Source organism: Homalodisca vitripennis, chromosome 4 (assembly GCF_021130785.1).
Source record: "Homalodisca vitripennis isolate AUS2020 chromosome 4, UT_GWSS_2.1, whole genome shotgun sequence".
Classification (NCBI taxonomy): Eukaryota; Metazoa; Arthropoda; class Insecta; order Hemiptera; family Cicadellidae; genus Homalodisca; species Homalodisca vitripennis.
The window spans coordinates 206,248,281-206,263,084 of record NC_060210.1 but is presented as its reverse complement, the minus strand read 5'-3'; the positions used below and the strand labels follow the sequence as shown (position 1 = coordinate 206,263,084).

The following is a 14,804-nucleotide window of genomic DNA, read 5'->3' as shown; positions in this document are numbered from 1 at the left end:
TCATTACAGAGTCCTGGAGAGCTCTCGGAATGTCTTCTCATTAATTACTTGATAAAAAGAAGCTTTGGGAGCCTCGGAATTTTGAACCGCAACCATCTAGTGAACGAGACTGATGTTACCGTAACATTCTTATTATACTTGTTTATATTATTAGACTTCAAAAGCTGAAAGAATAATTAAACTATAACTATAAAAGTTTCAAAAATAGCTATCCGGAAATAATTCACAAGGTTTCAGTATTTGGTCCTTTGATGTTCTAATGCAACATGCGGCGGTGCTAGATTATGTTCAATTTATTGCACAGTACACTTTAATTTGTATTAGATTTATTAAGTATATTTTAATTGCCTGAGCTTTATAAAAGACTATTAGTAATTGAGGAGCTGGAAAAATGTTATTTCTATGTGAACGTCCGCTCGATATATCGAGAACGACCTGTCCTTGGGATTTTGATGGGAGCAAAAATATGTACATTGGTCTTATGGATAACCATGATGGAAACGAGACAATAGCAGAGTAAATAAATATGTGAACAAACAGAGTACAATCATTGGTTCGTAAGACGTTTGTTACATTATACTTTGTCTCTCAATGCTCCGTTATATAAGTTCATTTGTTTATAGAAAAGATACAGCTCGATGATGTTACATGGCTCTTCATGATATTTGTCTGACTGAACATTAGCAAACCCTATAGGCAGGGTGATATCTCGAGAGTTAATTGAGCTATGAAATTGAAGTCTGTTTGACGGCACGTGGTGTGGCTTCCTATATTTTAGTACTTTAATTGATCATTGTTACAATTTGCTACAGATGACTAGCGAGGTATGTACATCCGGATTATCAAAATTAACTAATCCGAGACTTTTTATGAGATCCTAGGTTTGATGGCTTGTTTTACCAAAATTAGTTCCGGTGTACAGACAAGTAGATTGTTAGCCCACACCATAGGCGTTTAGCTCCAACCTGCCTACCTCTTAGTGCAGCGTCTGGAATCTGACGTTGTCACAGACCTGACGCCTGGAATCTGGAGTCATGTTCCTCTGGAGAGATCCAAGAAAAGTTGATGACACAGAAGGTCCGACAACAATGGGATAAAATTGTTACATAGTTTCGACATCAGATTCAAGTGATATACTATAAAATAAAGTGTAATATAGGTGAAGAAGTTTTCTCATTGTCTTATAATGTACAAGGTGAACTGGAGCTTAAGTCAACATTCACATTACCACAACTCTTCTCACCATTCTTTGCTACAATGTACACCATACATTCCATCAGAGCTACAATGTTAATTTGTAATGCGATAAACACTATCATATCAATGTTGCTGTACCTCGTGGTGATTGCCAGAGGCATTAGTAGATAAGATAAGAAAGGAGCGTTCTGATCCTCATTCTTGTAGGACAAGGTACATTGTACTCATTAATCAATAACCTTGACAGTGATAGGGTTTCTTAAAACATACTTGGAAAAAGAGTATGAAATATAAAATATTCTGTATTAAAAGTCGATGCTACTGAACTCAAAATTCGATGTATTTCTATGGACTCACACGTTGTGGTAACCTAGATGACCGGAAACGCTTTAGTTTTTGGTACGTACATTTGGCGCCAAATTCAAAATCATTATTAGTATGAATATTGCCTGTATTAAGGACTAATGACTATTCCGCTATTCTAATGAAATTGTATTTAATCAATACTTCACTCCAATTGTAATTTCGTTAATCGTCATTCCAAATGAACGGTATTAACAACTTTTAAAAGGATTAAGGCAGGCAATTATGTGAAATAAACAGAGTTTACAATACAATAAACAATAAATATTTGTATAAATTGCGCTAACAGTTGCTTAATATGATTACAACTAATAATCTATATTGTGAAATACCGGAGAGAAAACGTTTCACGAATTAATTAATACGGCAGTCATATTGAAACATTTAATTGAACGTGTGGCCTTCAGGGCATATTAAATTCAGTCAAGTCCGGTCTGGTTACAGTTGGTTACAAATTATGTTTGTAAAAGTATTGTTTGTAAACGCGTACTGTTGCTATATTATTGTATACTTTCATAACTTTGTAATGCAGCCACATAAAAAACCTACGAAGTTATAGAAAAATTGAGAAGAACAACAGGTGTTTTTAGTACAGTTTTATACTTTTTGAGCGTTGTTACATACTTTATGCAATTATTATCTTGAGATATGAAAAGTCGAAATATAAGTACATGTTTAAATTTCTGCGACGTATTTTATACCTCTATGCTGCGCATTAGACGAGTTAGAACTTTGAAGGCGATTATCTTAAAAAGGTTTTTCATTGAGGCTGGGTAAGGAACGAATCTAAGGAAAGTGGAAGTAGAGTAAGTACACATAAAAAGTTCCCGTCAGTTTTTAGTAGTATTATTTATCCATCACGCAGTAGTTAAAGGGGTCTGGGGACAATTCTCGGAGAAATCCAAAAAAAGATTTCAGAAATTCTGTTGTAAGAGATGTCGATGGGTTCATTCTGTGGCATGAACAAACGTGATGTACTTCTTTCTACAAAGAACGTTGAGCAATGGCGGGAAGAGTTCGTTTTAAGCTTCTTCGTCGCCGACTCTTTTGGATCTCTTCAGATGGATGGATTATTCCAAATTACGGATTTAAATCTGTTACAGCGTTAAGACTTCAGACACTGCAGTAAGTGGAAGGTGAACAGGAGTTGAACTAAACATTCTTATGATGTACTTAAATAACTACAGCTTCTTTCGGTTTTGTACTCATCTGTTAACTTTCTCCCGTAGTTGGAAGAAGTCACTCTCTACAGACACATCATATGTGAATATACCGGAGCTGCGACACTGCCTGGTCTAGTAGGTAGCAACCGGTTGGGTTGGTGTGTATTCAACACGTTATTTCCAACTATAATGTGGAAGGAAGTTCGCGCCGTGCCGCATCAGAAGGATGACGACAGACACAAGAAGCAACACTTTGCAAGATCCGACAATCGGGCAAACACCGCTCCGTGTATCAGGAGAGCAGAGACCATTACTAGCTTTAGAGGTGGTTGCGGGAATAGTCACTCCTTACAAAACAATCACCACGGCTCTCTCTTGATTAGATTACTTGAAATACCTCGGGCCACAATCATCTAAACCTACTTTGTTTGCACCAATTTTCTTATAATTGAATACAAAACCTCATGTTTTAATCTTACTTAAAAGGTATCTAAGCCAAAACAACTACATTTTTAATTGTTTTATTTTTAGTGGTGTGTCACATTACATTTATTTAGTTTATCACATAGTTTAAAAATTCTTATGTATTTAAGAGTTTCTTATCATATGTCTACTGTTGAGCTATTATTATTGAAATTGGTTGTTAGATCTATATATTGTTGCATTTGTTAATGTTGTATATTTTATATTAAATCCTGTTTTGTTGAACTTCTATTGAACTTGGTGGACCTGAATATTGACTTATTACATTATTAATAGTTGTTATTTGTCTTCTAAACTAATTTTACTATGAAATGTCTACTGCCAAGCTATAGTTGTCGAAATTGTTTGTTAAACAACGTAATATTGTTTTTACGGTTTGATTAATTTGTGTATTTAATTATGTATTACTGACTTATATATTTTAAATCTGCTTAAGAAGTCCTTAAATTTGTTAAGTGTTCTACTGCAAAAAAAGGCTGAATAGGCTGAAATCTAAAGTTAACGTTCGTCTGAAGAGGTCCAAAAAAAGTCGGCTACGATGAAGTTCAAAACGATACAAAGTCATATTGAGACGCTAGACTAAGCGGAATGTGAAATGAGCTGAACTCAACTTTCACAACCACACGTTAACATGTTTAGCGACAGTTCTGGTTTACATTACTGTTATGTAGACCAAAACTAAACATTCGTTAAAAATAATAGTCTTTGGATTTAGTTAATCAACTTGATCAGCTTTCTTTCAAATGTGTTATGGCTTAGTTATATAAAGGTCTTACTTAGCAGAGTACAATGCCGCAAACTGGACTTCAAAAGGTGGATTCATTCAGTAGTTATAGCTATTTGAATTTTAAAACAGTTGAACAATGTAAATTATTAAGTATTACAAGTAAACACCAATTTTTAAGTACCTGTGATCAAAGTAAGTGTTCAAAATGTTCCCCAAACTTGACCTATGCTGCTATTTAAGAATTTTGTCTGACTCCTTGTGGACCATCCCCCAAAGGGATTATCCGGTCGGTAATTGGGCAGATGTGTGCGTTACTATCACCAGTAAGCATGTGTGAACTTTGGTATTTCTTTCTATTGTGGTTCAAAAATTAAAAAAGAGGTTCCAGACTTAATTGACACCCTGTATATATATATTATTATAAATGCAAAACTGAATTTGTTGGTTTTGCTTTCGTCTGTAAATTATTCAACCGATAGTACTGAAAATTACATGGACATTCTTAGGACCCCGGTTAACATATAGGGCTCTTGCTATTTCGAAAATCCCTGCCCGCCCTACTGGTCTCCAAAGTTACATTACAGCTAACAAATATTATTATCGGAAGGGCTTGTTAAAATGTAATCAGCTGTTGAGTGTTAACATTTTTTTAGTAAAGTTATACTAACAGTACGCGTACGTTTGATCCAATATTAAGTAAACAGTGATTGGTCAGTGTAAAGCAGATAATTATCAAAGACGAAGCTACTATTTAAGTTGTAATATAAATTCAAATACTGTTTTAAAACCGTCTTAGTTTTATTTTGGCGTCTCAGACATGTGTATATTTTATTGGTTAGGGTAACAGAGAAAACTCAATTGTGTCACCGGAAATGTCTTAGACCAGAAGTAAATTACAACACAAACGCTTTATGACCGAAGTAGGCTTCTCAGACCTGTGTAAGTAGTCTACGAGATTTCTTTATCGTTATGGTATATGGATATTATGGTATATTTTTGTACATAAATTTAACCAAAGAGAATATCTAATATGGCATTAGTCTTTGTTATGCCTACTAGGATTACATTAAAATCGCCAACAAACAAAACAGATTTCTTTTTTATCGACTTATACCGTGTACTTTCATTAATTATTAGGATATTTATTTACCGCTTGCCACAACACGTTTATGTTACACTTCATGTATGAAAACTCAGAATTAAACAACCAAAGTAAAGAAATATTGTGATTTGTAAACAATATTTAACTTGAAGGTTATATTTTTTTGTCCATCGCCGAGCGTCTGCCGCGTCTATGCGCAATGCACGCAGTTGACGTCAACCGCTTAGCCGCGGTATAAAACACAATTACTAATGTCATGCTTCAAAATTTGTGTAGTTATACATTGAATATATCCTCTATAAAATACATGTCGATTTAAATCCCAAAACTTTTTATTAGGTATGGCATGGTTTGAAATTGGAAATGAAACATTTAAGTGTAGAATACATATTATTTAAGTAATACAAATAAACGTCCATTTTTTAAAGTAACAGATACATATCCTAGAAGCCTATGTATAAGTTCTAGGTAAAAGGTGGAGGTTGTGTTTTGTAGTTCTTAAGATATATTATTCCGAATCTCTGTAATTCTCTTTAATACAGCGTCATTTTCTTTAAAATCTTGGTGTTATCGGACGTTCCCAAAAAGATTAAATTTTCGCTTATGTTATATAACCGTTTTTTGTAAGGCATACATTAATAACAATAATGCTCTCAGACGGCTGTAAAATTAACAATTTTTAATGTTATTATCATTTTACATAATCCGGGGGAGGGATGCTCCCTCACTAGGAGATACGGAAAAGGTTTAGTGGTAACTTCCCCCCATTAGATCATCCTAGATACTCATATGGGCAGCGGTAGCGGTGTACCACACCACCTATCTCACAGGCTTTGATTTGATTCAACGCAATATTTCAGCTATATTGTTAATTTCATTATTAAGAGATAGCCCTAGAGACAGCAAAGAAATATATACTTCCTCGGTAAACACAAGAGAAATTGTGTCAGCCTCCTTCAACGACGCCCAGCCGACCTCTGGGGTTGGACCCGCAACATCATATAACTCATTGTTATCCATGTAGAAATGAAGTTTCATGTTGTTCAATGAATAATTATAAAACCCGTGTAGGAGATGACTGTGTATTTTTACAGAATATTGAGCGTTCTTAGGGACGAATGAATTGTCAGCTAAGCTGTAGTAGGTATGCCTGCTTGGGTATGCCGCTGTGGGTACCTTATTCCACTGTAATCGTTTTTTATCTTGAACTGATAAGATAAGACCAAAACATTGTAGTCTTCACCTCCTAATTTAGAGATAAAACTGCTCAGTTTAACGGTTCAACGTATCATTACATCATACAGTAGATGAAAAGTAATTTAAAATGTTGGCAAAAATAAGTCAATAGACAAAACATGTTGCATCAATGTTATTTTTAAAAGAGTATTGCCCCACTTTTAGCAAAATTTTACAAATTTTACTACAACCAAAATAATACTTTTAATAAATTTGAGTGACTCCTCATAAAACAACATTTTAAAAGTGTACACAACCAAAATTTATTTATTTCCACAGAAACCACCAATATATTAAATTGTAATAACTGCACATTGTTTTATTTACTTTGTATTTAAACTAACTGAACGAAACTTGACTCGTAACCACAACACGAAGCTCAATATTTCTTAATCTTATAGTAAAAAAATAGAATATAAGAATAGCATATTAAGGATAATTTAATATTAAGAAGAATATAATATAAGGATTAAAGGATTAAAAGTATGGCGAGGCACGTGTTATTTTCTAATTTTAAATGTTTTTTTTTACATGTTTGAATATTGATAGGAAAGACAAAAATTATAAAAAGAACGTTGTTGTATAGAGGCAAATTTCTTGGTTAATATTTTTTTTTAATTCGAATGAATGATAAGGTAAAAAAAGAATTCAAAAGCTTAAAGAAAGTTTAAATACAAAGAGTGATGAGTAATGTATTTGATTACATGGGTGGAGGGGTGGATATGGAAATATAATGGGAAGGCTCATACAGAACCAATTGTAGTGGGGTGTGGAGGAAGGTTACGGTAGGGCTCACACATAACCAATGTGGTGGGGTGGGGGGTTGTGGATAAGGAAAGATAACGGGAAGGCACCTACAAAACCAATTGTGGGGGGTGTGGAGGAAGGTTAACGGTAGGGTTCACACATAACGAATGTGGTGGGGTGGGGGTTGTGGATAAGGAAAGATAACGGGAAGGCTCCTACAAAACCAATTATCTGGAGTGAGGAGTTACAGTGAAGGCCTATACAGAACCAAAGGGGGGGGGGGGTGGATAAGAAGGGTAACGGGAAGTTCTTACAAAACTAATTGTATGATGTGTGGTTTAATGGGGAGGCTCATACAGAATACATGGCTTGGGGTTAATGAGTCATGGAAATGCTAACAAATGTCTAAGCAAATTTTGATGCATTTTTATTAATTTTATATGCGACAATTAATAGACAACTACTAAGGAAACCAAAGATTACTTTATACTTAAAGATCCAAGTTCAACAATCTATCAACTTCCTGTTATATTTTTTTTGGAAAAAACCTACAAAGTTGCTGACTGTACCCTGGTATAGACGAGCAGCTGTAATTAACAGCCAAGAATGAAGAAGAGCAGAATTTTCCTGATAACCTACACAAGAGATTTCGTTCATTTACCCTGCGCAGTGGATTTGTTTTACGAAGTGAGTTACCTTAGTTGAATTGTCTTTATTTTATTAATAGTCCTTTCCGCTCAGTCGGAAGATGTAGGTGGAGTTTGTGACTGAAATATTACCAATTTAACTTTCAAGTATAGCAAATAGTTTATGAAATGCTATAAGCATCCCAGAACACTTAATTTTTCCTGCATTATGTATCGAAATAGATTATGCCTTATGAATTGAATCGATATTTATAAGATACATTTTTGTACGAAGTCTGAAACTTTTATGGATTTATTTTGGGACAGTTATAGTTTATATATTTTGAACTAGGGATGGAACACGTTCGATAAAGTAACGCGGAGATTTTTGGTAAGTACTAATATGGAAACAATTTCAAAAGGGTGATTTTTAAACATAAAATCTACCAAAATGTATAGGAAGGATTATCTAGTATACTATATTCAAAATTATAACTATAAACGTAGTAAAGCTAATCTACATACTTTATTAGAGGTTTAAAGTGGAAATCCTTTCAAAAAGAAGTGATAAATTTAAATGCAATAGGATTAAAAAATCCAGAACAAACCTCGGTCCTTACACGTTCCTAGGTTCCTTCAGCCTCGGGAAGTGGATCATCTCGCGCCACTTAAAAGTAAATTAATGGATTGCGAATTGTATTGGAAAGAGTCTTCGATAATTATCCAGAACTAGTTTATTCGGAATTAATATACTTTATATCCGTTTATGAAGAAAGGACAGGCAATAGAACTAATATTCCCAATTTATTTCAACTTTAATAGCACACAAAATTTCTATTCGTCTCGTTAAGGTATGTCAATACTAAATTTAATTTGAAGTGACAGGAATGGTGAGGAGAAAGAAAGAAAGAAAGAAACACTTCTTTATTGAGGCGAAATTAGGACCATGTGGTCCTTTCTTACATTTAACCTCTTGGTAATTGTAGAAAATTCTGCCAATCAATTATGATAACAAAATACTCCTTGTTTCGACTACTTAATTAGTATGGTTTCTGTAAGTTGTAGATCAAATAAAAACATCAGTACGCCGCCAAATGTGGAAAATGTGCGTTTATACTAAAATGTCGAGTTTAATTAAACTCTATTAAATTGTAACAAAAACTTTGTTACTAATTAAAAAATTAAAAGAACATTTCATTTTTAATTAGATTTTTACGCTGATGGGAAAATTCCTTTTCCTTATCACATTTAAATTATATTTTTTATACATATGCACTTGTTTTATAATTCATTTTTGCACTTGTTATTTTATACCTCATATAACCTGAAACGAAAGAATTTGATTTGAATTTTGTACCGTGTAATTTATTTATTCTTATGAAAGGTTGTTAATAATGAGTGTTGGATGCTTGCCACGTGGAATCATTAAAGTTTGATGATATGGTTTAGTGATGATGAGATATGAGCGTTTTAATCGCGCAAATCTTCTAGGTCTTATTTCGCCTCAGATGAAGATAAGGCTGATGAAGAATGAAGCAACGTACAGCATCGCACCCAACAAAGTAAGAGATAACCAAAGTCCAAATAAAGATTAAAAAGTAACAACGGCTATTATAAAAGAATTGCACCAGTCTCTCTTCTGCTATTTCACCGTTTGCAATGCTAAAGTGTCTGAGTGTTCTACTTCTTGTGAGTATTTTCAACCGTGTGGTGACTGTGGTAGTTTACACTGAAGATGGAGCTCTGAACGGAACAGTGTTCACAACACCTCGAGGTAGAAGAGTCATAGCCTTCCTGGGAGTGCCTTATGCGAAACCACCGGTAGGCTCAAGAAGATTTCGAGAACCCCAACCGGTCGAGCCTTGGGAAGGGATTAGAAGCGCTGATAGTTTCGGCTCGGATTGTCTTCAGTACAGCTACTACCACGTGAGGAGTCCCAATCCTACAAACGGTGACGAGGATTGTTTATATTTGAACATTTTTACACCCCGTCTATCTCACAGTGCAAAACTAAACGTGATCTTCTTCATCCACGGGGGAGGATTTATGTTCGGGGCCGGCAAGAACGTTCCGAACTACATATTGGACAATAATGACTTCGTACACGTCACTGTGAACTACAGGCTTGGACCTTTTGGGTTTTTGAGCACCGAGGATGAAGTTATCCCTGGAAACAACGGTCTGAAGGACCAAGCTCTGGCTTTGAAATGGGTTCACAGCAACATAGGTCGATTCGGTGGTGACAGCAAAAAGATCACGATCGCGGGTCTTTCAGCTGGAGGGGCGAGTGTACAATTGCATTATTTGTCTAGGAAGACAAGGCATTTGTTTCATCGAGGGATTTCCGTGAGTGGTTCTGCCTTGTGTCCTTGGGTTCTCGCGGAGAACTCGCGATCTAAAGCTGAAACTTTAGCAAGGTCTGTCAATTGTTCAACCTCTGACTCCGGTCTTCTTCTTCAGTGTTTGCAAGGTGTGCCGGCACAGAATCTTCTACTACGACTGGAAGAATTATTTACGCCTTGGTTTCTAAACCCATTTTCACCTTTCGGTGTAGTGGTCGAAGTCAATCACGACGAAGCCTTTTTAAACAAAAGCCCATATCAGCTGTTATCAGAGGGCGACGTTAAAGACGCTCCTTGGTTGACGAGTATGACTACTGAGGAAGGACTTTTCCCAGCCGCGACCTTCATCAAGAACACCTCGCTCCTCCAAGAACTGGAACAACGTTGGCATGTGATAGCACCTTTTCTGCTAGACTACAACAACACAGTGCCGGTCCATCTAATTAACAACGTCACAGCACAGATCAGGAAGACTTACTTCGGAAATAAGGTTATTGGCTACGAAAGTAGAAGAGAATTGATTAAAATGATGAGCGATCGACTTTTTAATGTCGGTATAGAAAAAGCTGCAAAATTACAAGCTTCTGCTACAAAATCTTCTGTGTTCTTTTACAACTTCGGTTACAGAGGAAAGTACAGTGTTTCTGACTGGTTTTGCAAGTGTAGGGACGATCTGGGTGTAAGCCATGCAGACGATTTGATCTATTTACTCAGAGTAGGATCAGATGATCTGTCACCACTGGAGACAGAGGAGGACAGAAGAGTGGTATGGAGGATGGTGGATCTCTGGGGCAGTTTTATCCAGACTGGAGAACCTTCAGTTGGTCCCGATATTCTGTGGAGCCCTGTGTCTCCCCAGGGCAAGAACATATCTTTCATGCTTATCGCTTCCAGCAGGAACCTTACAATGTCTTCTTCTGACACTTTGGGTAACAAAGCCTTTTGGGATAGCCTACCCATTAATGAACTTTCTTATGATAGAAGTGCTCAAACGGTCAACAGAATGCACTTACTGTGTTTTATGATGTCGATGGTATTCCTTATATTACGTCCTTAAAACGGGTGTCCATTGAGAGGGTGGTCCAGATTTTGCTTCATAAAACCGACATGTTAACAAAGGTAACCACTAAAAATAGAAAACTGCTATTTGGCATGTCTTTAAATTAGCACATTTGTCAATGTTGGTTTTGTTTTTATTTATAATTATTTGATAAAATACATATTAATAAAAAAAAAATAATTTAAAGAAGAATTGGTAAAATATTGTTTAAAATTCATAAAAACCAATTAAGTCATATAAAAATATGCATAGCTGCTTGTGTATCTATCCATAATACGAGAATATAAATATGTATGAAAATTTCATTCTTTTCTCTACTAAATTTTGAGGAAAATGTACCCAAAGTAATAAAAGCATAGTTTTAAGATAACATAAAAATACAAAATGTTGTATGGAATTCACATGTAAATACGTCAACAGGATATACAGAGTTATGAAGATCTTCATTTTCTCAAATGTACTTTCAGCCATTTTTTAAGGAAATTTCAAATAGTATATTTCAAAATTTTAGTATTTTTAAAATTAAAAAATAGTTGCAAAATAGTCTACGCGACATATATAAGGTATATTCAGAAACTTAATAATAGGTATAAATCTATCATTATTATTATTTCTATTTGACTTTTTATTAGTATAATACACATTGTACAAACACACTTTCAACCTACTATGTAATACATAATTTTAAAGAAAGATGTGCAGCTATTAAAAAAATAACAAACTGTGTTCTACACCTTTTAGTGTTATGTAGTAAATTATGAAATTATATTATAATTTATATAAATGTATAGTATTATAAAATATATATTACTATTGATTCTAACTTCAAACATATTTATATATGCAAGTCTGCATATATTCTCATAATTGAAGATAAAAGAGTTAGACAATTAGCTAGAATATATTTGTAAGATTAGTTACCAACGCTTAACAATAAAATTCTGTTTGAAACAGACATATCCATAACTATTTGAAACTACTGCAGGTAGTATTAACAAATACTGTAGGGTTCTCATTACAACACGTTTGATTGTAACTTTATTTTAGAGAAGTGAAGGTAAACGTGGTTACATATTGCCAAGCGCCCATAATTATTTCTGGATGGTCATAAGAGCATTTGTTATATGAAAAATATTCTTGTATTATGTAAATTATTATAAATTACAATAAAAACTGTATATATTGGGTACGTAAAATTATTTAAATATCCTTCATTTGCTACAGGTTGAAATTTTACTAGTATAGTATTCTTTGTTTGAAGTTTATTTTTGACTTTGGAAGGATTGTGAAGGAAACAGGATTTTCCGGACATTTGCCATCGTTCAGTGAAACAAAAAAAATCAGTAACACATATGTTCAAATAGTGTTATTGACTTTTTTGTTTCACTAAACGATAGTATAGTATATTCTACTAAGATGGACTACTAAAAGTTCTGTTGTACCATGCTATCCTGATTAAAATAGATGCAAGGGAAATAAACGTTATAATTACATCGTCAACACCCGACACACTAGGGGGAATGTCGCTCTATGCGTCAGACTCTTGAGTCATTAGACGCGTATCTCATTCATTGACCTTTACTGCAGTGTCTCATCCTGCACATGTGAAGCTCTGTTTGTATACAGTGGTAAATACACATGAGGGATTACATCATTACCACCCGACACACTAGGGGGAATGTCGCTCTATGCGTCAGACTCTTGAGTCATTAGACGCGTATCTCATTCATTGACCTTTACTGCAGTGTCTCATCCTGCACATGTGAAGCTCTGTTTGTATACAGTGGTAAATACACATGAGGGATTACATCATTACCACCCGACACACTAGGGGGAATGTCGCTCTACGCGTCAGACTCTTGAGTCATTAGACGCGTATCTCATTCATTGACCTTTACTGCAGTGTCTCATCCTGCACATGTGAAGCTCTGTTTGTATACAGTGGTAAATACACATGAGGGATTACATCATTACCACCCGACACACTAGGGGGAATGTAGCTCTATTCGTCAGACTCTTGAGTCATTAGACGCGTATCTCATTCATTGACCTTTACTGCAGTGTCTCGTCTTGCACATGTGAAGCTCTGTTTGTATACAGTGGTAAATACACATGAGGGATTACATCATTACCACCCGACACACTAGGGGGAATGTCGCTCTATGCGTCAGACTCTTGAGTCATTAGACGCGTATCTCATTCATTGACCTTTACTGCAGTGTCTCGTCTTGCAGATGTTAAGCTCTGTTTGTACACAGAAGGAAATAAACTTGAGGGATTACATCATTACCACCCGACACACTAGGGGGAATGTCGCTCTATGCGTCAGACTCTTGAGTCATTAGACGCGTATCTCATTCATTGACCTTTACTGCAGTGTCTCATCTTGCAGATGTTAAGCTCTGTTTGTATACAGTGGTAAATACACATGAGGGATTACATCATTACCACCCGACACACTAGGGAGAATGTCGCTCTATGCGTCAGACTCTTGAGTCATTAGACGCGTATCTCATTCATTGACCTTTACTGCAGTGTCTCATCTTGCAGATGTTAAGCTCTGTTTGTATACAGTGGTAAATACACATGAGGGATTACATCATTACCACCCGACACACTAGGGGGAATGTCGCTCTATGCGTCAGACTCTTGAGTCATTAGACGCGTATCTCATTCATTGACCTTTACTGCAGTGTCTCATCCTGCACATGTGAAGCTCTGTTTGTATTCAGTGGTAAATACACATGAGGGATTACATCATTACCACCCGACACACTAGGGGGAATGTCGCTCTATGCGTCAGACTCTTGAGTCATTAGACGCGTATCTCATTCATTGACCTTTACTGCAGTGTCTCGTCTTGCACATGTGAAGCTCTGTTTGTATACAGTGGTAAATACACATGAGGGATTACATCATTACCACCCGACACACTAGGGGGAATGTCGCTGTATGCGTCAGACTCTTGAATCATTAGACGCGTATCTCATTCATTGACCTTTACTGCAGTGTCTCGTCTTGCAGATGTTAAGCTCTGTTTGTACACAGAAGGAAATAAACTTGAGGGATTACATCATTACCACCCGACACACTAGGGGGAATGTCGCTCTATGCGTCAGACTCTTGAGTCATTAGACGCGTATCTCATTCATTGACCTTTACTGCAGTGTCTCGTCTTGCAGATGTTAAGCTCTGTTTGTACACAGAAGGAAATAAACTTGAGGGATTACATCATTACCACCCGACACACTAGGGGGAATGTCGCTCTATGCGTCAGACTCTTGAGTCATTAGACGCGTATCTCATTCATTGACCTTTACTGCAGTGTCTCATCTTGCAGATGTTAAGCTCTGTTTGTATACAGTGGTAAATACACATGAGGGATTACATCATTACCACCCGACACACTAGGGGGAATGTCGCTCTATGCGTCAGACTCTTGAGTCATTAGACGCGTATCTCATTCATTGACCTTTACTGCAGTGTCTCATCTTTCAGATGTGAAGCTCTGTTTGTATACAGTGGTAAATACACATGAGTGATTACAAAATTACCACCCGACACACTAGGGGGAATGTCGCTCTATGCGTCAGACTCTTGAGTCATTAGACAAGTACATCATTCATTGACCTTTAATGCAGTGTCTCATCCTGCAGATGTGAAGCTCCGTTTGAACACAGAAGGAAATAAACTTGAGTGATTACATCATTACCACCCGACACACTAGGGCGAATGTCGTGTTGTGCGTCACACTCTTG

General features: G+C 36.0%; 1 protein-coding gene across 1 annotated transcript; it reads left to right on the top strand.

Moving 5' to 3' along the window:
• The first annotated feature begins 9,303 nt into the window (after nucleotides 1–9,303).
• LOC124361399 (venom carboxylesterase-6-like) lies at nucleotides 9,304–11,771 on the top strand. Its single transcript, XM_046815448.1, has one exon. It carries the CDS (start codon nucleotides 9,304–9,306, stop codon nucleotides 11,041–11,043), a length of 1,740 nt encoding a protein of 579 aa, XP_046671404.1. The 3' UTR covers nucleotides 11,044–11,771.
• Nucleotides 11,772–14,804: the final 3,033 nt, after the last annotated feature.

Excerpts from the sequence above, each read along its gene's own strand:
- LOC124361399 (XM_046815448.1), top strand. The coding sequence starts at position 9,304 with ATGCTAAAGTGTCTGAGTGTTCTACTTCTTGTGAGTATTTTCAACCGT.